The sequence below is a fragment of the Balaenoptera borealis genome (genome assembly GCF_965194805.1).
Source record: "Balaenoptera borealis genome assembly, chromosome: 9".
Taxonomy (NCBI): Eukaryota; Metazoa; Chordata; class Mammalia; order Artiodactyla; family Balaenopteridae; genus Balaenoptera; species Balaenoptera borealis.
Window position 1 is genome coordinate 49665378 of NC_138873.1, and position 26391 is coordinate 49691768.

The following is a 26391-nucleotide window of genomic DNA, read 5'->3' on the forward strand; positions in this document are numbered from 1 at the left end:
ATAAACAAATCCACCAATGATAACAAGTGCTAAAAACTATACTAAAAAAAAAAAAAAAAGGACAGACAGAACCCTAGGACAAATGAAATGGTAAAAGCAAAGCTATACAGACAAAATCACACACAGAAGCATACACATACACACTCACAAAAAGAGAAAAAGGAAAAAAATATATATATCATTGCTCACAAAGCCTACCGCCTCAATTTGGGATGATTTGTTGTCTATTCAGGTATTCCACAGATGCAGGGTACATCAAGTTGACAGTGGAGATTTAATCCGCTGCTCCTGAGGCTGCTGGGAGAGATTTCCCTTTCTCTTCTTTGTTCTCACAGCTCCTGGGGTCCAGCTTTGGATTTGGACCCGCCTCTGCGTGTAGGTCGCCTGAGGGCCTGTCCTTCGCTCAGACAGGACAGGGTTAAAGGAGCAGCTGCTTCGGGGGCTCTGGCTCACTCAGGCTGGGGGGAGGGAGGGGTACGGATGCGGGGCGAGCCTGCGGCGGCAGAGGCCGGCGTGACGTTGCAGCAGACTGAGGCGCGCAGTGCGTTCTCCCGGGGAAGTTGTCCCTGGATCACGGGATCCTGGCAGTGGCGGGCTGCACAGGCTCCTGGGAGGGGTGCTGTGGAGAGTGACCTGTGCTCGCTCACAGGCTTCTTGGTGGCGGCAGCAGCAGCCTTAGCGTCCCATGCCCATCTCTGGGGTCTGCGCTGATAGCCGCAGCTCGCACCGGCTCTGGAGCTCCTTTAAGCGGCGCTCTGAATCCCCTCTCCTCGCGCACCAGGAAACAAAGAGGTAAGAAAAAGTCTCTTGTCGCTTCGGCAGCTCTAGACTTTTCCCCGGACTCCCTCCCGGCTAGCCGTGGCGCACTAGCCCCCTTCGGGCTGTGTTCACGCCGCCAACCCCAGTCCTCTCCCTGGGATCCGCCCTCCGAAGCCCGAGCCTCGGCTCCCAGCCCCCACTCGCCCCAGCGGGTGAGCAGAGAAGCCTCTAGAGCTGGTGAGTGCTGCTCGGCGCCAAGCCTCTGTGCAGGAATCTCTCCCCTTTGCCCTCTGCACCCCTGTTGCTGCACTCTCCTCTGTGGCTCCGAAGCTTCCCGCCTCCGCCACCTGCAGTCTCCGCCCACGAAGGGGCTTCTAGTGTGTGGAAACCTCTCCTCCTTCTCAGCTCCCTCCCAGAGGGGCAGGTCCCATCCCTATTCTTTTGTCTCTGTTTTTTCTTTTTTCTTTTGCCCTACCCAGGTACATGGGGAGTTTCTTGCCTTTTGGGAGGTCTGAGGTCTTCTGCCAGCGTTGAGTAAGTGTTCTGTAGGAGTTGTTCCACATGTAGATGTATTTCTGATGTATTTGTGGGGAGGAAGGTGATCTCCATGTCTTACTCTTCTGCCATCTTGAAGGTTTCCTTTTAGCCATTATTGTGGTTTATCTCTCCATTTACTTGGATTGTCTTTAATGTCTTTCAATGAAGAATAATTTTCTCCATAAATCATGCACATTTCTTGTATTTATTTCTAGGTACATATTTTTATTACAGTTAGAGATGTTAAGTTTCTCATATATTTTCTACTGTTTATTGTGGGCATAAAGGAGGGTGCTTGATTTTTCTATGTTGCTCATATATCCAGCAACCTTGATAAAAAGTGTTTTTAACTCAAAAGGAAAAAAACCCCACTTTATTGGGAGAAAAATTGGGCTTTATAGCATAACAATTCACAAATATGTCATACAGGAAGCCAAACATACTTTGTTCCTCTAGCATTTCTTAGTATGCACAGCTTTCTGATTTTATACTTGAAAAACAGTGATGTTGTATATCTATAATAGTTGGAAGCTAGTCATACGTAGCACATCAAACCTGTCTCTGGTTGTAAACATTTCAAGGAGTACTTTACCACAGCATTGGAAAGCTCAGAAAACAACCCACATACAAGTAGGTAAACTTCAGGCAGGTGACCTTGTTACCAGTTCTGTTTAACTGTGGACCATACATCAACTTGACCTCAACAAGCAATGAAGTGTGAGGGGCAGTGGAAGCACGTAGATAAAAAAAAAAAAAACAAACAAAAAACCTGGCTATCAGCCTTCTCACTTGGGCAAATCAACCTCTCTTTACCTCAGTCTTCTCATTTGAAAATTCAGGATCATAATAAAATGTCGCTCACAGGACTGAAAAGATGAGATACTATATCTACATCATTTAATGCCACCCTCCACAGCCCAGATCCTATACCATGCTGTTTCTCCATGCACTTTATATGATTCCACCATGCAGTCAAGGAGAGTGTGGCAGGCGTCCTGTCCAGCCTTGGTCTTGGCCAGTTGGCATTTGGAGCCCATCATGCTGTCCCTGTTCCGATTTGATTGTGTCCTACAACATATAATATGTTTCTCCCTTGAGGACTCTGCAATTTAGATTGTTCTGGTGATAGTTTTGGCCCATAATAGCTGCAGGGAAGACTTACTGTGAAGCTAATGAAGAACAAACTTCAGACTCACTTCCCTCACTTGCACAGGCTCTTGAGAAAGACCTTAGCAGTTGGTTTATTTGGTTATAAATCTTGGTAAATTTTGTAAAAAAATTTGCAAAAGTAAGATCTATTCACTGCAATCAGTTAAGACCACTATCTCCACTCTTCCTTCTGTAAGATTTCCCCTCTGTCAGATGACATCAAAGTAGTCACAGACATTTTGTTCTTTCATGATTTTGTGTATGTATGTATATATACACACACACACACAAAAGAGGGCTTAAACCTGTATAACTTCAGATCCCAAAAAAGCTGAATCTGTCCTCCTCCCTCCACCCCCCGAATTTCTGTTAATAGCTACATTGTGAGGTATAAGTTCATATTAAAAATATACTCTCTGGGCTTCCCTGGTGGCGCAGTGGTTGAGAATCTGCCTGACAATGCAGGGGACGCGGGTTCGAGCCCTGGTCTGGGAAGATCCCACATGCCACGGAGCAACTAAGCCCGTGAGCCACAGCCACTGAGCCTGCGCGTCTGGAGCCTGTGCTCCGCAACGGGAGAGGCCGCGACAGGGAGAGGCCCGCGCACCGCGATGAAGAGTGGCCCCCGCTCTCCGCAACTGGAGAAAGCCCTCGCACGAAGACCCAACACAGCCAAAAATAAATAAATAAATTAAAAAAAATATATATATATATATACTCTCTGAACGTATTCAATTGAACAGTCAGTTCTGAGGGGCTGACCTGTCCCCTTTTGATCACTCTTATCAAATACTTACCACATACTCAATACAAAGGGTTCATTCTGTAAAATGGCATTATGCAAAGGGGGTACATAAATTCTTGTGGTGGTGAAGAGGAATATTTTCTTATTTAAGATTGTGAATTCTGACTATTGAAGCCAGTCTGTGGTATCTCCCCCCAACAGAGTGTCTGGGAGTTGTGGGTGTTCATGTCTTATCTGAATTTGCCAAGAGTCAGGAATGGCTGCTCATTTTATCTCTGAAGCCCACACTGTACCAGTATATACTGACAGCTTCTTGTTCCCTAAGTAGCTTCATCTTCTTCATTCATTCCCTGCCTCTCCCTGTGCCTACCTACCAGATCAGGGACCAAACGTTAGAGATTTTCTTGGATGTACAGGTAAGTCTTTTTTTTTTTTTTAATATTTATTTATTTATTTGGCTGCATAGGGTCTTAGTTGTGGCATGTGGGATCTTAGTTCCCTGACCAGGGATCGAACCTGCATCCCCTGCATTGGAAGGTGGATTCTTAACCACTGGACCACCAGGGAAGTCCTTGTACAGGTAAGTCTTAAAAGTCTTATTTTATAAGGAAGAAAGTATTCAATTATAGACTCTGTTCTACTTTTTGTCCCAAGTCAGAGCTAAGCCAATGTATCACAGACTCGAATCTCCCTGAACTCATCCCTCCCATGCTTCCCTGCCCCAATCTGCAGCCATACACTGCTGAATCCCTGGTCCCATGAGCCTTGCTTCCTCAATAGCCTCTGAAGAGGCTATTCAAGTTCCATTGTCTTGAGACACTTGATGTACTGGCAAACTAACACACCAGCAAGGCTAACATGTCTCGAGCCATTGATGCCCATGGAGAGCAGAGCAGGAGGGGCTGGTGGGCAGGGAGGACCCCAACACACTGCACAGGTGAGGCTCTGGGGACCTCCAGAGCCCAAAGTAAAAAGTTCCTGAAAAATTGTTGGAGAGGAGTGTGAAGCTGAGCTCGCCTGCAGTCTCAGGGAGATCTCATCAACTCCTGGACTTCAGCACCTTGGCAACCACAAGTCTGTTCTCTATGTCTGTGAGTCTATTTCTGTTTCTTAGATAAGTTCATTTGTGTCATATTTTAGATACCACATATAAGTGGTATCATATGGTATTTGTCTTTCTTTTTCTGACTTACTTCGCTTAGTATGATAATCTGAGGACCATCCATGTTGCTGCAAATGGTGTTATTTCATTCTTTTTTATGGCTGAGTAATATTCCATTGTGTATATATACCACATCTTCTTTATCCATTCATCTGTTGATGGGCATTTAGGTTGCTTCCATGACCTGGCTATTGTAAATAGTGCTGCTATGAACATAGGGGTGCATGTATCTTTTCAAATTATAGTTTTGTCTGGATATATGCCCAGGAATGGGATTGCTGAATTATATGGTAATTCTATTTTTAGTTTTCTGAGGAACCTCCATACCGTTCTCTATAGTGGCCGTACCAGTTTACATTCCCACCAACAGTGTAAGAGGGTTCTTCTTTTTCCACACCCTCTCCAGCATTTGTTATTTGTAGGAGGAATTTTACACATCTTAATTCAGCAGGTGCTCACAAAATAAGTTCATTTCCAACTTTCAAATGGGGAAACTGAAACTCAGAAGCAAGTGACTTGTTCAAAATAAAACAGACAGGTCTCCTGACACCAAAGTACATGCTTTGGTTAATACTTTGAGCCTTGGAATCTAACACTCAGATGAAGCTTTGCCACTTAAGAGACTTTGGGCCTGTCCTTAGTCTTTTGGAGCCTCAATTTGCTCATCTATAGAGTGGGAATAATAATAATAGTACCTACCTCATAGGATGATTGTGTTACATGGTATCATGAATGTGTCTGGCACAGGGTTAATGTTAAATACATATTGGTTACAATATTATTATCATTATTCTGATACTTCAAACTGCTTCCCTATAAACAGACTCACTGACTGTAAAGTGTCTACCACACAATGGACACTCAGCAAATATCTGAATATGTGGGCTAAAGAATCATTTGATTCTTATCCTAGATTAATTCCTGAATCATTTTTTCCAGCTGCAGTCAGGTCATCATCTTAGTGATCAACAACATTATTCTGCCCTCACCCAACCCCACTCCCACCCCTATCAGCTGACTCAGCAGAGCCAGGCGCCTACAGGAGAGGGATGCTAACTCGGGGCAGCCAAATGAGGAAAACGCGTCTGCTTCTGGATGGAACGTGCTGGAAGTTGGACAGGTTCACCCCTTATTTACCACGCTTACAAATCAGTTGGAGAAATCCCAGATTTGTGGCAAGACAGAGGGTTTGTAAACCAGAAAGAGAAGCGAGGGCTGCCAAGCATGGACCGGCTTCCAGGGGATCAGCAGAGCTGCAGCTCCACGGATGAGATGAGGTCAATTGCTCCTTTCTCCAGGGTAATAAGTGACAGAGACAGGGGTGTGGGCCAATGGAGATTAAGATTAGAGAGAATGTCCTTAATAAATCCCCCAATGGGAAGCAGTTTTGCTTTTTCTGTCTCTCAGGGCACTAGAGCAACCACTCACTGGGAAAACAAGTATTGGTGCCAGAGCTTTCGGTGGGTTCCAAGCCTGCTTTTTTGGAGACAGGTACTTGAATGCTCCTGCTTTCCGCTCAGGGGTGGTTCTGGACCTACTCCACGAGTTTGGGGGGGGTGTGTGTGTCTAAGTGGGATCAGGTGACAGAGATTCACAGGTCACTGGACCAGAATGTACCCACTTTGCTGGGTCACTTTTCTCTTCCCTGGTAGCTGGATATTCTCAGCCACAGGTTACTTTCCCTTTCAACTTAATTTATTTGAGCTATTTTGAGAAAGTTGCTGGGAAGGGGAGGCCTTGTGAAATAGGAAAGCCGGTAAGGGGATAGGTGTCTGCTTTCTACCTCTAGGGGACATGCACAGGACTACACTCCTCAAGCTTGCCCCCCATCCACTGGTCTGCTCCTTGCCCTGCCCTTCTCTTCCCTCTGCCCTGGCAATCCTGTTCCTTCTCAGCTAGCCAGCCCACTGGGGAGCAGTCAGATAAAATTATGGCTGAGGAAACTGTATACTGCTTGAGAAATGGAAATAACACACACTAAACCACTTTGGAAGACTTTACAATATCTCAGTGCTGAGACCTTCAGAGACGGAAGTGAGCACTGACTGCCTTTGCTGTACTCACAGTGGAGCGAACCACCCCACTCCCTCCTGAGAAAAGATGAATTTTATGTGCAGGTGGCCATGATTTGTACCACGTGACCTGATGCCCTGGCTATTGCTGACTGGACAAGGAAGGGCACCTGTGCCAAGGGCAGATTTATAGGCTCTGTCAGCCCAACAAGCTGGACTGGGGCTAGAGCTTTGTTTAATAGGGATGGTGACGACCAGTTGGACTAATTGCATTTTCTCTCTCTGGAGTTTCCACCTGAGACTTATTAGGGGAAGTTAGCTGGAACCAGAAGTGGAAAGATAAGCAGGGAAGCATGGGGGGACATGCGAGCTGACTGTGGAGAGGGCTCAGTGGACTCCTGGTGCTCAGAGGTGAGGCGGTGGGAGAGTGTTGAACCCTCATCAACCCTCTGGTTTCCACCCTGGGTGCCAGTCTCAGGATGCCCAGCCCAGGCCCCTGGATGTCTGTCTCCTGCATTTCCATATGGACTCTCAGAAGAAGCCCCCTTTACAAGACAACCTCAGTGCATCTCTGTTATTTACCACCCACAGGATCTAATAAAGAATTCACCTGGCCTGGTTTACAGATGAGGGAGTGGAGGCGAGGAGACCATGGGTAGCTCCCCAGGTTACGGAATCAGAACTCGAGTCCACGAAGGAATCCAGGCTCCTTACCTGGAAAGCCTGCTCTCAGAGGGTGGGGTTTCAGGACAGGGGTGTTGGTGGGGAGTGGAGGGTTGGGGCGTGGGTGGGAGGAGTTGGTTTCCAGTTAGAGTGAAGAGCGGGAGAGATGTTGAGTTCCGTTGTTCAGACTTTGTGTCACATTGTTATAATTAAAAAGCAGTTTGTAAACAGTAACAGCTGAGTTCTAAATTGCCCCTGGGTCTGGCTCGTGCCCTCTCAGTGGCTGCTCCTCGGGAGGTTTCTGGGAGAAGATGCAGCAGCTCTGCTGCTCTTGTCCACCTCGCTTATCTCACCAACCTTCCCTAGGCCGTGTCCACAGGGAACATGGTTTAGGAATGAGTAGAAATCCACCCCCAAGGGCAGACTTACTCAGCTGTCCTTTGTTCTAAAGGCAACTCCAGGCAGGTTTGGGACTAATGTCTAAACTCCATGGAGACCTTGTTGTCCTTACCCTGACATTGAATGGAAAGAGGGCTTACAGGGAGCTCTCTTTATCCCATGAGAAATGCCAGCAAGAAAGGTCGTATTTGGAGAGGCTGTGGACCTAAGGAAAGAACCTTCAGGGCTAAGCTTTGTACTGGATGGAATAACTCTTGAAACAAGGTTTGTAGCTCACACCGTGCCTCTTACAGGCCCATGGATACAGTACGGATTGCAGCTGTGGGAGCTGGTGTGGTGGGGCTCTCCACCGCTGTGTGCATTTCCAAACTGGTCCCGCGATGCTCCATTACAGTCATTTCAGACCAGTTCACTCCCGAGACCACGAGTGATGTGGCAGCTGGAATGCTTATTCCTCCTGTTTATCCAGGTGAGAAAGAGATTTTTGCTCCTCTGTCAGATATAACGGACGTTAGATAGAATGGTGTTGGTGGAATTCTGTTGACAAAGACAGCTGGATGTTCACGTAAGTGTAATGTGCACTTTTGACATCTTGTTGGTTCATCTGTTAGGAAAGGCTCAGTTATGCAGCAAGACAGAAAGAACCTTCAAATCTTAGCAGCTTAAATAGCAAAGGTTTATTTCTTGCTCATACTGTATGTTGATTGAGCTTCAGCAAGGGTTCTGTTCATCACTCAGGGGTCTAAGCTGATGAAGCAGCCAGAGCCTTGAATGTGGTCAGTACCTGTAGCTGGGGGATTGAGAGCTCTGAGGGGTCTTACCTTAGCAATTAAAGGTTCATGGCCAGGAAGCAACATTCATCACTTCTGGTGACAGCTCATTGGCTAGTGCTAGTCACATGCTCCCACCCTTCAGAAGGAGGCCAGGAAGTGCAATTCTGTAAGGCTCCCAGAAGGTAGACAGCCAGAGTATTTGGTAAACAGCACCAATGGCTACCACAGTTGGTAACTGGTAACTCGAAGTCTTTCCACTGATACCAGTAGTGACCATCAAGTCAGAAAATACTTGTAATGGGACTAACATTATCCTCACTTCTAAGCCAGTTTAAAAACAATCAGTCAATATGTATTCAGGACTAAAAATGCATTGATTTTTTAAAATAATTAATTAATTTGTTTATTTATTTATTTTTGGCTGCTCTGGGTCTTTGTTGCTGCGCGCGTGCTTTCTCCAGTTGCGACCAGTGGGGGCTACTCTTCGTTGCATTGTGCAGGCTTCTCACTGCGGTGGCTTCTCTTGTTACGGAGCACAGGCTTCAGGCGCCCAGGCTTCAGTAATTGTGGCACGTGGGCTCAGTAGTTGTGGGTCGAGGGCTCTAGAGCGCAGGCTCAGTAGTTGTGGCGCATGGGCTTAGTTGCTCCATGGCATGTGGGATCTTCCCAGACCAGGGCTTGAACCTGTGTCCCCTGCATTGGCAGGCGGATTCTTAACCACTGCACCACCAGGGAAGTCCCAATGCATTGATTTTTAAAAACACTTTCATGCATCCTTTCCATTCTGTATTCTTCATACGAAATGGGAAGAGGAGGAAATAGCATTAAATAGGAAACAAAATCACTTTGCAGCTAATGAAGTTTACACTCACTGTCTTCACTTCCTCATTTCCACTCTCCTTTCTCCCCTTTAATTTTAGTTTTTATTTTTGTATCAAAGTTATACATGGACATAGTTTAAGCAGTCAAATGATTATAAGTTATTACAAAAAAACAGCAATCTGGACTTTGAAAATTGCCCTGCCCATTTAATATGGAAACTCATGTCTCCAGTTCAAGATACAATCTCTGAGTTACCCAACTGCCGATTCCTCCCTCCTGCCGTCTCTGCCTTTCTGTCTGGAATTGCTGTTTTGCTGGGCTTCCTGGACGAGTCCTCCCATTGGCTCAATTTTTTCCCCTTCCTATTTCTATCTTTTTCTCTTTCTATTTTACTTGCTGGGAGATTTTCTCAATTTTTTCTTTTTGCCTTGCTGTTGGATTTATTATTTCTACCGTAGCATTTTTAATATTCCAAAGATCTTTTTTATTCTCTGAATTTCCCTTTGTTATACTATTTGTGTTCTATGGTTGCAATATCTTATCTTTCTGAAGACACTAGTAATAGTTTTAAAAGTTTTTTCTCCCTGCATAGTTTCTGTTGTCTCCAAGTTGTGTTTTTTTTATTTGACGTGCTCATTTTTCATGTTACAGGTTTTCCTTGGCCATGTGGTCATCGTTACCTGTCTGTGGACATTTAAGAGCAGGATCCTAAACAGCTGATGGGAGTTTCTGGGTCCTTGCTTAGGGCTTGTTGCCTTGAGGCTCACTGGAGTGAGATGGGAGTGCTGTTTGGTTGGAGAACCTCTGATGTCATTATATTTAAGTCTTTCTTCTTAGGCAAGTCATGTTCCCCAGAGAAGAGGCTTCCAGTCCCCTGGCTGGGGTGGGTGAAGGCCTGGCTGGCAGCGTTCTAGAAGGAGGGGGAGAAGAGGTCTGGGGTCTTAGCATGTGGTTTGCACGTGTTTCCTTAACGCTCTTGTTTTTACTAGGGTATCCCTGCCTTTGCCTGCACTTGGTGTTTCCTAGTCCAGAGACACCCCCTGCTTCACCTAACAGAGGATAAACCCATTTTCTGCCAGGGTGGGGAGGGCAGTGGCCTCACTATTGCAGTCCAGGAACTTGGCTTTGTCAGCACCCGTGATGCTAGTGTACCTCTTGGGAGCTGCCTTGCCGGAAACAAGCACAGGAGCCTGGTGTTTTTGCAGAATGCTAGTTCACACTGGACACCTTTCTTGTGACCAGAGTCCTTGTGTCCATCTCCTAGGCATCCCCTTGTATGCATCAGGCCCAGGTGAATGGTGAGAAGGCTGCCTGATAATCATGGAATCATATTCAAAAAAGGAGGCTCACCTGAGAGTTCATTCAGGCCACTGAGGCCCAGCTCACCCTTTGGCTGGGTGACTGGGGCCCCTGGATCAGGGTCTTTCTCTCTGGCGCTGCTAGATAGACTTTGGTTTTCTCTCTGGGCTTCTTTCAGACCAGCCGCAGTGATGAAAATCTTCTGTGCCCATAAATGTCCATACCATATGGGGACCATACTGTCCCATAGGTTTGTTGTGAGGATTAAATGAGTTAACACGTGTAAAGCATTTAGAACAGTGCCTGGACATAGTAAGTGCTATGTCAGCACTTGCTATTGTTATTACCGCTACTCTGGCTACAGTTTTCTTTTACCAGCACTTGAACATGAATTAGGTCCCAGGCTTGCTTTACCCACTGTTGAACTGGAATTGTCTATTCTTTTGGGGTGACTTTTGCAGTGTGTGAATAGCAGTCACTATTTTGTTTTTTAAGGTTTGAAGTGGGAACGGGGGTGTGCATTTCAATACAGCCTCGTACACTGCCTTAGATTGTTGGGGTATGATCCATATGAGGTCTAATTTAGTTCTTTGCAGTTTATTATTTATTTCCTCCTTATTTGTAAACCAGTAGGCCCAGTCTGCAATTTTGGGAGTGTTGAGTTCACACGGGCATATGTTTAAAGACAACAGCACAGATCCACTACTTAAGAAATATTTACTGGCTCCTGAACAAGTGAATTGCTTTAAAACCTGCTACTGAAATGCCCTCATTCACCTGGAAGCAGGATGCCTCCAGGGGTTTTTCATCTCTACCATGAGCTCTAGGGACATCTCTCCAAGCAAAGCTGACCCAGTATCCTCTCTGCTCAGTTCCCCCATCTCCTCTGTGTCTCCCCCTATAGCAGCCCCTCAGGATTACAGTTCCCCAGTCCCTGGCCTGACCCTGGACTCTCTCTCATGACCTTCCCACAGGGATCAGACGGCCAAATACTTCATCCACAGTTGGATATGTCAGTGCTTCTGTGCCATGCTTGCTCTCTGTGCCTACACTGGACACTATTATTTTGGGGCTTGAACCCTGACCTGTATTTTCTCCCTGGCAGGCCTGGAACCCTTCCAGAGCTACGTCCAGGTCCAATCTCTTGTACACAGGCAGGGATGCCTGGGGGATAGGGGGCACTGGCCCACAGGACTCTGACAGAGAGGTGGTGCCTGGTGTGGTCCCTGCATACCCCTGGTGACCCCAGGAATGCTACTCCAAGCTGGTCTATGATTCCATGGAATGGAGGGGGATGGAGGTAATGGCAGCCTTGGATGGGGCTGTAGGGAGCTCAGTTCCACAATGCAGGCCTTGTTTCCTTGTATCAGAAGGGTGAGCAAACTTGGCTTCCCACTGATGTTCAGTCTGTTCTTCAACCTGGTTGACCTGGGCCCCACAGATCTCCCCTTATCTCCTGCCATGTTTTCAGCCCTCAGGAAAGAGGCCCTGGGTTCTTTCTCCTATCATCTCGACTGTGTGGCCAGCTGGATGCCTCAGCCAGATCGGCTAACTTGGCTCAGATTGGTTATGGACCTTTCAAGGACCTCTGGAATATGCCTAGTGCAAAAGGCCAATACGCCCTTTCCAGCTGGCCCATATGTTAGATTTTTCCCTCATTGGTTGATTTCCCCTCTGTTGATTAATAATTTTATGAACCGACTCTGACAGCAAGTGTCAACATTCAAAACTCTGGTGACTGACAGATCCTCCACCACAATGTGGTACTTTATCTAAATGTTCCTCCCTGCCTCTTTAGTTTTTCCCAGTTTGTAGGAAGGAGCTTCTCTGAAGATAGTCATTGTCATTATTTTCCTTTCTGTTCTGCTTTGCTTTTCTCCACCATCACAGACACACCCATTGACAAGCAGAAGCAGTGGTTTAAAGAGACATTTGATCACCTGTTTGCAATTGCCAATTCTGCAGAAGCTGAAGATGCTGGTGTTCTCCTGGTGTCTGGGTAAGAGAGGAAATCTGAAGTTATTTTAGAATTTAGAATGATCTTAACAGACTTTAGAGTTCAACAGCAAATATTACTGAGTACCTGCTATGAGCAGAGTGCTGAACTAGATGTAGGAGGATTTAGAAGAACATTTTAGGCTTTACTCCAAAGAACTCGAGAGAGACAAGTTATAGCATTAGACTTTTAAACAATAAACAACCATTATATTTTCTCATCACAAATGCTATTTTGAGTTTCCTCAGGGAATATGCAGTGATTTACAAATATGGCTAAAAAAACATATAGCAGGTAAACACTGAGTTTGGGTTACATGGGGCTGATGGGGGCTGATGGAAAGCAAACAGGTGTGATTGATATGGGAATGGGTGCAGAGGCGCAAGGCACAGGCACATCTTTCTTATTTGGTGTCCGTGGAGAATGAAGTGTTCCAAAAAAGCAAATTTCATAGGTCACTAAAGTTACCTTTTAAAGTGCCATTTGGGAAAAAATATTTCTGAAATGGTTAGCAAGCTTCATTTGATTTTTCACATCCAATTTCAGAAGAAATGCAAAATTAAATAAAAGAGTTTAAAATATTAAACATTTATAACACAAACTGGCACTTAAAATATGACAATACCTTTCTATATCTTCTCAAACAGAAATCACTAACCATGCTATCACTTCGGATTTACACATACATTGTGTTATTCTATGTGATAACACAACTATGCCCTACAGCCTTCTGAAGAACAGAGGGATGTCTGCCTTTTACTAAGTTCTCAAAACCACTGCATCTTTTGTGCTGTTAAAAAAAAAATTGTCCTGTCTCCTCTTTTGAGTTCAGGCTGTCTGCTGACATTTTCTGCTGGTGAACGTACCTGCATCAGGCAGATTTCTACCCTATTCCTCTTCTTGCTCTCCCTCACCATCACAAACACCAAACGATATTGATATCACTAATTTCTCAAAGTCCCTACCCAAAGGAGCAACTTTACTTCTCTACCTTCTGAAGATGGATTGAAACCGTAACTGTCTCCAGAGCCAGTTGATAAGCCACATAGAAACATCGTTGTCATTGATTTATGGTCACACTTTGTTTTTGTCCAAACCCAACACGACCCAGTCTAATTCACAAACATCAGCTCTCAGTAATTTTTGGAAACAGCTGTGTCCAAGATTCAAATGTCCTTTCAAGAGCAAGACTTTGCCACTATTGAGGATATTAAAAGGAATGTACTCTAAGCCATTCTAAAAAAGAGTTACTTATTTTCCTCATATGAATAATTTTTATCCCACTTGCTTCCAAAAAGTATTTGAATCAGTCAAGTGAAGGTAAGGGCACAAATGTCCTATGCACCTTGGCATAAGTATAAACTTTATTCATCTATTTATTCCTTCAAAACAATTTACTCAGCATTCACCAGTATCAGGTACTCTTCTAGGAATTAGGGAAATAGAAATGAGCAACTTAGTACATATTGCTTGGCATATAGTAGATGCTCAATAAATATGTGTTGAGTGGCTTTTTAGGAAAGACAGACATGGTCCTGCCCTCATGTAGCTTATGTTCTGTAGGGAATGTCCTAAATCTAATGAGTTACATATGAGACATGAGTCACCAACGGAAGAGTACAGGGTGCTATGGAAGCATTTATCTGGAGAATAAACTTGCTCTGGTAAGTTATGAGAAGCCACTCAGAAAAAAAGTGATGTTTCAGTGGAGACCATCCACATGAGTATAGGTTAGTCTGCTGACCCTGTAGAGGTGAAGGGGACAGAGATAGGGTCCAGGGCAGAGGAGGCAGCATTCAGGTAGAAGCAATAGTACATGAATAGACCTGAATCTAGGGTGACTCTGGTGTGTTGGAGGGACTGAAAAACGTCTAGGGTAATGGAAAGCCATTGAGGGATTTACACAGTGAAGTAACTGATCATATTTGCATTTCAAAAACATTCTGTCTGCAGTGTAGAGAACAGATTTGTGGAAAGAGAGATGATGGTGGGATAGATTAGGTGTTGATAGTGGGCATAGAGAACAGATGGATTTGAGAAATGCTTATGAGGAGCTTAGATGGGACTTGATAATTGATGGCATGTAGGGTGTGAGAGAGGAGAGAAGGTCAAGGATGATTCTCTGGTTTCTGGAGTTAGCACCTGGGTGGATGGGGAAAGAGCAGCGGGCATGCGGTAAATGTCTGAGACATGGGGGTAGACTTATCCAGTAGGGAGTAGGCAACATGGGTCTGGATCTGGTTTTGGAGCTCAGGAGAGAGAAGAGGGGTGGAGATGTAGTCTTCTGAGTGTTTGGCCTATAGTATGATGGTGAAGACAGGGAAGAGGGCAATCTAGCCCAGGGAGAGTATGCAGAATGAGACAGCAAGAGGGCCTGTGGTAGAGACCTGCAGCAAACAACATTTATACCTTCCACAGGAACCGTATAGAATGAATTACTTAGAGATATAAATTCCAGTACATTAATTACCATAGCATTAGCAACCATGTATAGCACTCAAATGATTTCCCTTGCTACTTTAGAGCAGCCATGCTTTACAACATTTATTCCTATTGATGTAAAGAGCCCGATACTTAAAAATCCAAACATATGCCTAGCAGCTATTGATAGCACAGTTATAGGCTTCTTGTTAACAACTAATATCTTTCTAGCCTCATCAGCCCCAGCCATGACTGAACGATAACAGGGCTTCTCCTGACAACTCCTGGCTTCTCTTATCAAGAACTTAACGTGATGATCTACAACTTAACTCATAATTCACAGCCCTGTCTCCTGCACCACCACCGTTGCTTGTTCTAACTTAGATATTTTGTTCAGAATTGAGGCCAACCTTTAAACTTTTGATGGTTTGCTTACACTTTATGTAAAGCATTATGCAAAACAGAAAAATCTTTCCTCAAAAATGCATCATCATAAGTAAATAAAGAAAATCTGGGCAAGAGCTTTTTAGAAAAAGAGAGTTAAATTCAATCTTTAAAAGACACACAACTTTTTAAATGTCTTATACCAAGGCCTCCCTCCCCCCTCCCCCCCGCCACGAACATTTTAAATTTAGCTACTGAGTTGTCTGAACCTGAGAGAATTGAAGAATAATGTCTTTCTCTGTATGGGTATAAGAAGTGTGTTTTTAAAATGCTTTAGAGAATGTAACATGGAGTTCACTAGAAATTTCATAGAACTTCAGGAAATTTTTCCACTTAATGTGTTTGAGTTGGCAGATATTTCGGAGCATTCCTACTGAGGAAGTGCCATTCTGGGCTGATGTGGTGCTGGGATTTCGAAAGATGACTGAGGATGAGCTGAAGAAATTCCCCCAACATGTGTTCGGTCAGGCTTTTACGACGCTCAAATGTGAAGGCCCTGCCTACCTCTCGTGGTTGGAGAAAAGGTCAGTTGAAGTGGCTCTTTGCTGCTTCCTTTGTCTGTCACACCCATAAATAACTTCATAGCTTCTCTGTGGTTCCTCAGAGCTCTTGTGCACTGTCTTGCTATTCATTAAAGGCTAGGGCTTTGTACAACATTCTGAAGACACTGTGTCACAAGGAGTGAGTCACACCCAAGTTAGTAACACATCCATCTTCTGCTTCACTGTGCACGTTGATGCACGATTTGGTCCCTCTCTCCCCACCAGTAAGACCCCCTCGTTGAAACAGTATCTTACTTTGCTCATCCATAAAGTGAGATGTTTGGAGAATATGCTTCCAGCCGTAAAATGATATGATTTACTCTAGTTCTTTCGAGAACTAGGCTTATTATAAGTTATTTTTGAAATTTTTTCTCATTAGTGAAAAAGAAATTAACCCCATTATTTTATTTTGTTATGAGCAAGAACTTTAAAAGTGAGGGCTTATCTAAATTAGGTAATTGCTTCCTTACCAAGTTCAGCCCCAAATTCCATGAACTTGCATTTTGGCTTGGTTTTCAGGACTTTCTGTTTCCAGTTGGTTAGGAAACACATCAAGGGTATTTTTATTTAAGACACATCAATAAATCTCTCTTTAGTTTCATCTTGAAATTGCAAGCATGTTGAGGGTTGTGAAACTTTGGCCCTTTCAATCCCCAAGTCTGTATATTTGGTAGATGAATAGGAACAATGCAAATTATTCTGTAAAAGTTGGAAAAGTGACTTCAGGTAAGCAGTGGCAGCAATGGCTTGGTCCCAGATGTAAGAGATAGGATAATTAACTGGAATAATTAATTAATTCCACAATTCTTTGTTGACCTTCTATGTATACCTAGCACTGTGCGAGAAGCTAGTCAAAAATGAAGTGTAAAATATGATCAATTTTCTTAAGGAATTCATAGTCTATTGGGGGTGATGGTGTATATATGTGTGTGCACATTGATATACATGTTAATTAACAATAACAGTAACACATGTGATGAGGGTTAAATACAAATTTATGAAGGTGGATTGGGAGTGCAGAGGAAGGAGCCTAAGTCTGTTAGGCACATGCCGGGAGCACCATGATATATTTTTGTAGCTTTATAAGTGCTCTTTTCACTTTTATCTCTTAGCAATTTATATGGGACTTTTTTCTTCTTAAAGTTCCAGTTTCATAAAACCTACACTTTTGTGCCTTGTCCCTGGCCCATAAACCCCTGTTTGTATGCTAAATTTAAACCACTGTATATCAGCTGATAAATGAACATTTGAGCCATCGTGTGATGGAGTTACCCATCCGCCAGCATTCCAATTTCAGGGCATCACCATCTTTTCTGAGTGGCAAGGTTGTGTGGTGTTGCATTTTTGTCTTTATATTATAAAAATGCCTGGAAAAAGAACATGGAAATTGCTAATTCTATTGATACGTAGTTGAGGTATCATATATCTTAATAAAATTCAGATAAGGGGAAATTATTAGGCAAGCCATAAGTGGCAGAGCTTTGCTGTAAATATATGCATATTTATTTTGGGCCACCCTCAGCCAGTTTCACACGAGAACATATATTACCTGAACAATTTGTTCAAGTATCACCTTCTAGAAAACAGGCCCCTCATTTCCATAATAACCTTATTTTCGAGCCTAATCTCTAACTGTGGGATGAAGGCCTGGGAAAAATCTTGATCCCCTCTCATTAGTTGGAAGCCTGCTGTCAGCGTTTTACTTTACTTAAAATAACCCTGAGCGAGTGGTGCTTTGTGCCAGTGGGAGCCACCTCCTGACTGCAACACCATCAGGCCTGATGACCAGCCAGCTGGAGTGGTGCCTTGGAGCATGCTGCTTCCTGTCTGTTTTTAGGTGACAGAGTCAAGGAGAAGAGGCCTGAGGGGCTGCTCTTGTCCCCATAGAGTCCTGGGGAGGACTTTTTAGGTCCATTTGTTTGATATACATGTCCACCATGACAGTGGGTGGGGACATGAGTGCCTCAGACAGACAGTACACACACTACACACAGTCTGTTGCAGGGAAGCCACAAGGAGACCCTCGTCCTAGCTGTCCCACCCCTGCCCCGCCTCCTGCTTTGGTACCCCCTAGGTCCCTGATACTTCATGCTTCCTCTTAACCCCCCAATGAGGGGCCTCCTCTCTGTAAGATTAGTCATCCCCCCTTCCCTCAGGCCCTGGCATCTGACCAGAAGGCCAATGTGGAGGAGAAAGAGGGTCACCCGTTCCCTTTACTCCTGAGTAAGGCTTTGTAGGGCTAGGACTCCTTTAAGCCCAAGGCAACCCTCTCAGGGTAAGGACTTCAGGCCAGGTGGGAGGCCAGGCAGCATGGTGGTGAGAGCGTGGGACCCCCTGGGGCTCCCTCTGTAGGCTGCCACCCACTTTCCACCACGGGATGACCCAGCTGGGGAGCCGTACAATCCCTGCTTGTTCCTCACACCCAGGGTCTGTTATGTTGCCTCCTACGCCCCTTCTACACAATGTGAGTGTTCAGCCTGCAGCCTTCTGACTCAAAAACAGGCATTTCACTCAGCAAGCCACACAACAATGCCTTCAATTTAAGCTCTGTCCTTCTGAAATAATATTAATTTCCAGGAAAGAAAAAAAAAGTTTTTAACCACAAATTAGATCATTAGCATTTTTCAAAGAACAGAAGGAATCATCCCCTTCTCAAAAAAAAAAAAAAAAAAAGTATATCCAATAATACCCAGAACAGACAAATAAACAAAAACCCCTGAGGGTTAATCAGCCATGCAGATCATGTTTTATATCTTTGGCCAGTGGAGTTATATTCTGCTGCTTTGTACTTGCCCTTCCAGGAAATGAATCACAGAGGCAATAAGTCAACTGAGCCCGTCTCTTCACCAGGCATCCTACCTAAATAAATCATCCCGGCTGGAGCAGGATGGTCCTGCCTTGGGAGACATTCAGAGAGCGGGGTGCCCCGTTTCGGTGCTGGGGGCCCTGTAACGTTGGTGCATTGCCTTCTTTCCAGCAGGCCACGCCTTATTCTGTGGCCCTGATGAGGGCCCTGCACTGAGCACAGCACTAACCACACTGAGCTTCTCTCCCTGCACTTTCCTCCCCACTCATCTAATGAGTCCTCTCTTACTTTCCCTTCAGAGTCCCAGACTCTTGTCTCCTATAGCTTCTGTTCTCCTACTTGGCCTGACTCACAGCAGTGCCTATGCCACTCCCTCGGCAGGTGGACAGAAATATGGATTGTACATCAGGCATGTGACAGGTCATCCCTGCCTAACAAATGTCCAACTTGCAAAGGTCCCTTCCTGTGCACAGCAGACCCCTGCTCCCCCATGCCCAACACACCCTGTGCCCGCCAGAGCACAGCCTTCCTTTTCCAGGCCCCTAGAGAGTTCCTCCTACTCGCAGCATTGGCCCCTGGCCCTTAACCAGAGGAGCCATGGGCAAAAGTTGGCCTTAGACACAGGTCTAATATGAACGCCCCACTTTCTCCCTGGTTATGCAAGGATGAGGCAGGAGGGCATCAGCCAGGAAAGTGGAAAATGATGGTGTTTATTTATTTTTTTATAAATTTCTTTATTTTTGGTTGTGTTGGGTCTTCGTCGCTGCACGCGGGCTTTCTCTAGTTGCAGCGAGTGGGGGCTACTCTTCGTTGTGGTGCACGGGCTTCTCATTGCGGTGGCTTCTCTTGCTGCGGAACACGGGCTCTAGACGCACAGGCTCCATTAGCTGTGGCACGCAGGCTCAGTAGTTGTGGCTAGCGGGCTCTAGAGTGCAGGCTCAGTAGTTGTGGTGCATGGGCTTAGCTGCTCCGCGGCATGTGGGATCTTCCTGGACCAGGGCTTGAACCCGTGTTCCCTGCATTGGCAGGCGGATTCTTAACCACTGAGCTACCAGGGAAGTCCTATTTTTTCTGATGATGGCAAGAAGGTTAGTAGGGAATAGATGGAGGCTGGCTGTGATGCAGTGGCCTTGGGGGCTTCCACTGGGGCTCCAATTGCTGCCCTAAGACAGTGGAAGAGGGGAGCCCCACCTGCTGGACTGACTAAGGGTGCACGGTTGCTCCCCTCCAGACCACTCTGCCCATAGAAACCCAGGCCTCATCCACACCTCCTCCCCAAAGGGAACAGAAGCTGCTCCGTGACTGGACGGGGCTTAGACCGATTAATAAAAGTTCATGCAGTGGACAAGGCAGAGATGGATCTTCTGAGAAGTGGGAAATAGAATGCAGTTTATTTTATTAGAACATGCATTGCAGCAGAATGAGTGAGCAATATGGTCATCAGATGAGGTTAAAATTATCAGGTTAAAATTATATGGCAAGAGAGACAGAGAGAGAGACAGAGAGAGAGAGAGAGATTTAGTTGCTTTGTAAGCCTAAAATGCATTTTAAAAATTCTAACTATGATAAGATATTTTAAGTATAGCTACATTAAGTGTCACTAGGAATAAACAGTGGATTTTCCCGCTGAATCTATATGCATAGCATTATTTGCCAACTGAGATTTTCAGTTAGTTTTCTTTTTTTTCTCCTTTTCTTCAGACAAATGGACTAAAAATTGTTAATTTTCTGATTGCTGTTAATAAAGTACCCTGCTTCAGGTTTGAAGCAAGGATGCCAATGTGGTGCCATTCTCTATCTTTTAGGGTTCTCTAGAGAAACAGAACCAATAGAAAAAAATATATATATATATAAAGAGATTTAATATAAGGAATTGGTTCACACAATTATGGAGGCTGGCACGTCCTAGGATCTGCAGGGTGAGCTGGCAAGCTGGAGACCTAGGAGACCTAAGGCTGTAATTCCAGTCTGAAGGCTGGCAAACTTCAGACCCAGGAAGAACCAATGTTTTAGTCTGAGTCTGAAGACAGGAAAAAGCTGATATCCCAGTTTGAAGTCAGTCTAGCAGGAGGAAGGTCAGCCTTTTTGTTCTATTCAGGCCTTCAGCCAGTTGGATGAGACCCACGTGAAGGAGGGCAATCTAGTTTACTCAGTCTACCAATTTAAGTGTTCATTGCATCCAAAAATACCCTAACAGAAACACCCAGAAGAATGTTTGGCTAAATATCTGGGTACCCCATGGCCCAGTCAAGCCAAAACATAGAGTTAATCATCATATACCCAAACCAGGATTTCATATGGTCTTCAGTATTGGCCAACACTCATGTCAAGTCCACTAGGTATTGGGCATTGAGCTGGGTCATAGGTGTAGTGAGAAGCATAAGACAGTCTCTCCCCTTGAGAAATTTATACTTTATTGATATCAGTCCCCTAGAATTTGTTGTGCTCACGTCTTGTGAAGCACTGTCATGCCCATTATTTCACTTGAACTTGAACTTCACAGCCATCTCTGAAGCAGGCAAGGGAGGTGTCATCCCCATAACACAAATGAGGAAACTGAGGGTCGGAGACGAGAGGTGAGTTGGCCAAGACCTCAAAGCTAAGCTAATGTGAGGCAACTGGGACCTAAACCCATGCTTTCCAATTCTACATCACCTCTCATTTGGAACTTACTTCATTCTGCCAAGTATTTACACTCTGTCTCCCAACTCCTTTGTCAATCTTGAGGAAGGGCACTTTACCTTTAAGCAGTACCTTGCACACAGGCATTCAACCTGCATCCTGGTGTAGAGAGCTGCCAATAGTCTTTTTCTCATATTACGTCTCCTATATTCTACAAGTGACCTATGAATAAGATGATAGGACCTGGAGTTATTGTTTAATAGGTACATAGTTTCATTTTGCAAGACAAAAAAGTTCTGGAGTTGGAATGATGATGGTGGTTGCACAACAATGTGAATGTATTAAACTTAATGCCATTGAACCGTACACTTAAAAATGGTCAAAATGGTGAATTTTGTGTTATGCGTATTTTACTACTATTAAAAAATAAGATGACAGAACTTGGATAAACCATTTCTTTTCATTCTTGATGTACTGGGTCCAAAAAATCATTAGCAACCACAACTGTTATTTAGTCCATCAGCTGCAAATATTTTGTGTTCCTCTTATGCTAGCATCCCTGTGGTAGACATAAGGAGGAGTGCATGTGAGCCCTGTCCCAACCATCTGGTTAGGGAGAACAGAGTAATACACAGGAACATGCAAGAGTTAATTAACAATATGAGACAGAACGTCCAAGGCAGTAAATTTAAGTGCTAAATAAACGGCATGAACAAAAAGTGCTTGGGGTTTTTAAAATACCAGGTTAACCTGGTATTTATTTAGCATCTAGAATGATATAGGAACTCCATTAAACATAAAAAGGATGAAGCATGTAATTTGCTTTGAGTTTTTGAAATAGCTATTTATTTAGTTAGGTTCACCTTTAGGAATCCCTGGTTTCCAAGGATGTGAGGCAGTCAGCTAGAATTTGGCCTGCTTGGGCCCTGGAGGCTCTGGAGGTATCTGCTCATTCGACGGTCTCCTCAGTTTTGTTCCCGAGTTCCTGTCCATCACTTCTGTAAGGGGTTGAGCAGGAAACTGCTATGGCTCACTTCACGGTCTCTCGTTCTCCCCAGGCTAAAAGGAAGCGGGGGCCTGATACTCACCCGACGAGTAGAAGACCTGTGGGAGCTTCACCCGTCCTTCGACATTGTGGTCAACTGTTCAGGCCTTGGAAGCAGGCAGCTTGCGGGAGACCCGAAGATTTTCCCAGTGAGGGGTCAAGTGCTCAAAGTGCAGGCTCCCTGGGTGAAACATTTTATCCGAGATGGGAGTGGGCTAACATACATTTACCCTGGTATATCCAACGTAACCCTGGGTGGAACTAGGCAAAAAGGAGACTGGAATCTGTCCCCAGATGCAGAAATTAGCAAAGGGATTCTTTCCCGATGCTGTGCCCTCGAGCCCTCTCTCCATGGAGCCTGTGACATAAGGGAGAAGGTGGGCTTGAGGCCCACCAGGCCAGGTGTGCGGCTGGAGAAAGAGCTCTTAGCCCAGGGCAGCCGGAGGCTGCCTGTGGTCCATCACTACGGCCACGGTAGTGGGGGCATAGCCATGCACTGGGGCACTGCCCTGGAGGCCGCCAGGCTGGTGAGCGAGTGTGCCCAAGCCCTCAGGACCCCTGCTCCCAAATCAAAGCTGTAGGCATGAAATGACAGCAAATGGCCCCAGAAACTATTAATCAAAATATAATTTAAGTACCAGAAGAGATTCAAATAACCCTTCTATCAAATGAAAGCTTAATTGGACATGGCTTTGCTTTCAAAATTAGAAATGATGCAATATGTATCAGTAGACTTAAGATTAGTACTAATCTAACTTAGTACTAGACTTAAGTCTAGTACTAATGACATAGGGCATAAAGCTCTATTTTTGTTAAAAAATACTTGCTATAAAGTAAGATTTCTTTAAGATCTTGTGTCCAAGGATCTATGCCAATTCACATGGTTGCAGGGATTTTTTTTGGCTCATAAATCCACAGGAGATAATGTATAGAAAACACTTAATTCACTGTCGGTTGCAGAGCTGCCCATGATGCTCATAGGTTGCAGTCAAGTGAACACTATAATCCTTTAAAATTACACAGTGATATACAATTCAGGCTTGTTCCATGTAGTGGAAGACAAAGCATGATTCCTGCTAGTGCTAGTGGCAACCTCTACTTCCTCTCAGCTGGTACTGATGGTAGAAGATAGGGATGATGTTGCCTACAGATGTGGCATCAACTCAATTGCGGTCTGGGGTCAATCACCTAAGGGGTGTACTTTCCACTACCACAAATGATTGAGAGCTGGTTTGTTGGATGGTTGACTTTGCCTAAGCATTTTTGAAGATTGAATAGTATGTGCAGCCAAAGGGCTAATTTGCTAATTAAAATGGAACAATCACTCTGAATAAAATATAAACAAAGAGTTTTCTGCAAGTTGTTAAAAGGTACTGGGGAGGAGTGGAAATGTATCTCATGATAAAATGAGTTTGGGAATTGCTGAATTAATAAATCTAATCTGGATTCTTGACTTGGTCTATAATCTGTTCATGTGTATTGTGAATACTTAGGAGGGTTTTTGGCTGAGTGAATGGTAAAGGAGATGCTATTCATTGAGGTAAGGAAGCTTGGGAGAAATATATGTAATTATTTTTTTATGAGAATAGTCTGTTTTATTTGACATTTTCTAACACTGGAGAATTTCTAAGTTTGAATATTTCTAATTTAAATATAGGCCTAAATAGTAGGCCTTAATAAGATGTAATGTGTATGGTGTTTATGTTATAGTTATCGGGACTTCCCTGGTGGTTCAGTGGTTAAGACTCCACGCTTCCACTGCAGGGGGTACAGGTTTGATCCCTGGTTGGGGAACTAAGATCCCGCATGCCTTGTGGTGTGGCCAAAAAAAAAAAAAAAAAAAGTTACAGCTATCATTGAAAAGGTGAATGAAAATATATACATGAGGGTCAAAAAAAAGAAATATGTATAATTCTAATTTTAATTTTTTGGGGATATGGCTTACGTTTAGTGATAATAAGTTCTATTTTAGACATCCTGGGGGGAGATGTGGAACTGGCAAAGAGAATGGGAAAGAGAAAGCCCCCAGCACAGCTCCATTCTTGCTGTTTTGTTCGTTGAGCTTTTGCATATGATTTTTTTTTAACATCTTCATTGGAGTATAATTGCTTTACAATGGTGTGTTAGTTTCTGCTTTATAACAAAGTGAATCAGCTATACATATACATGTGTCCCCATATCGCTTCCCTCTTGCGTCTCCCTCCCACTGTCCCTATTGCATATGATTTTGTTTGCAGAGAATGTTGTGCTGGAAGAGAGAAAGACGGAAAGAGCGAGCGTGCATGCCAGTGGACTAAAGGATCTTAATCATCCCTTACAGTATTAAAGTTCCCAAGTTAAATCGTGTGGATTCTTTTCTGTGGATTTCCACCAGGGGGTGGTGTTGTATCAAATTCAGATAAATTGGTACATTGGAAAATTTAGAAAGGGCTAGAAATAAAAATTGGATACCAGGTGTGTGGAGTATGTGGGTGATTCTTTTGAGGTTTTGGAGTTTATATGCCCCAAATGCAATTGTTTTGAATTCTGTTTAAAGTATTTGAGAAATGTACAGGCTCAGATAGACTGAAAATACACACATATACACACATCCATCCACATACTCACACATGCACTCACTACATATGATCTGTGAGAAATAATATGTTATGACAAATGGCATTTTGAAGAGGGGGAATACATTTTTTAATGGTTAAAAATGAAAATTTTCAGAATAGGTGTATTTCAGTCATTGTTACAGCAGTTTTAAGTGTACTCAGTTGTTCCTTATGCCCACAGTTTAGATCCTGCAGCATTTTCATTTCCTGTAGGTAGGTTCATACTCTATGGCTATTGCCTATTTGCAATGGTCCAAGCAATTACTGTAGTTTAATTTAACTCTGCATTTTATATTTCTAAAGCCTAACATTACAAGACTGAAAGATTAGAGGTTTCTTGGGAAAGTGGTCATGGGGGCATGCCCTGATTTCATTTTTACTAATTGATAAATATTTGCTCCTTCTCTTAAAGGTTTATTCATTTTGATCAGTACCTGCCAACCTGGGTTGCACATTAAAGTCACCGGGGAAGTTTGAAAAACTAATCATTCCCAGCCCTGCTCTAATAAATTAGCATTTGTTGGGGGTTGGGTGGAGCCCCGGCAACAGTATTTACTCATAACCCGCAGAGTTCTGTCCAATAGCTGGGACTGAAGGTTAAGAGCACTGTTTCACTCCTCTACTCACGGGGCTCTGCCACTACTATAACCACTCACCTCCCCTTCCTTCGTTACCATCTTGGGGCACTGAGCTAAGAGGGATGTGCTCACATATGCAGGTGTGTTCTTAGGCACTCCTGGGCAAGGTGGTAGGTAGGAATTAGCTGTCTGCCAAAGTGGCTCTCTAGAAATGCTGGGAACCACATTGTTGGCTGTAGATCAGCTGCCCAGAGACAGCTGCCTGTCTGAAAAATGAGAGGCTGAATATACAAATGGACAATGGCCAGACTATATATAAAAGAACTCTGATCCATGGTCTGCAGCAACCTGCCTGGGAAACTAACCTCTTTCTTTACAATAACTAGCAAGGGAGCCAGTCTGCTATAGGTCAGATTTGTAAGAAGCTAAATTGCTATCTCTAGTAACAATCCAGAAAGTTAAACAATCATTTCAGGAACAATTGGCTCCAAATGGCCAGTATTTGATTAATAACTGCAAGCTTCCCCAATTTCTGTCCTGTTTCCAACTTAGGACCAACCAGAGAAAGTCAAATATGCACCCCTGACCAATCACCCAGGATGCCCCACTTCTTAATAGCCTGCTGACAGCTTCCCCACGCCAAGAGCATCCATTCAGGGCACACCTGAAGTCTTCTCTTTTGTCACTATAAAGCTTTCCCACTCTTCTGCCTGCCTTGGAGTTACGGTGGCTGAACTCCCTTACTATAGCAAGCTCTGAGTAAATAGTCATTGCTTTTCTCATTTGGCTGGTCTTTTTTTGGTTGTTGTTGTTTGTTTGTTTCCACAAAGATTTCCTGTTTTTGTAAGCTGAAGTCTTAGATCACTATGCTAAAGCCCGAGAATGGGCCCCCATTTTCTATTACAGATCATTTAAAAACTTTTTCTTAACGTGGAGAACAGCCGATTTCCTTCTTAAATCCCTGCTTTCAAGTGTCTGATGTTTTTGGCTGAGCTAGGACCTGCTGCAGCCATGACCCAG

The 26391-nt window shown here is 44.2% G+C and overlaps 1 protein-coding gene across 6 annotated transcripts; it reads left to right on the forward strand.

The window, feature by feature from the left end:
* Positions 1-555: 555 nt before the first annotated feature.
* DDO (D-aspartate oxidase) lies at positions 556-24652 on the forward strand. 6 transcript variants are annotated; one of them, XM_082404838.1, is made up of 5 exons: positions 556-792; positions 7720-7895; positions 12211-12319; positions 15529-15705; positions 22210-24652. In XM_082404838.1, exons 1-5 carry the CDS (start codon positions 686-688, stop codon positions 22775-22777), a joined length of 1137 nt encoding a protein of 378 aa, XP_082260964.1. In that variant the 5' UTR covers positions 556-685; the 3' UTR covers positions 22778-24652. The 6 variants fall into 6 exon arrangements, with proteins under 6 accessions (XP_082260964.1, XP_082260968.1, XP_082260965.1 ...); XM_082404839.1 differs by lacking the exon at positions 556-792 and adding an exon at positions 5674-5812; XM_082404837.1 differs by lacking the exon at positions 556-792 and adding an exon at positions 5760-5843.
* The last annotated feature ends 1739 nt before the right edge of the window (positions 24653-26391 follow it).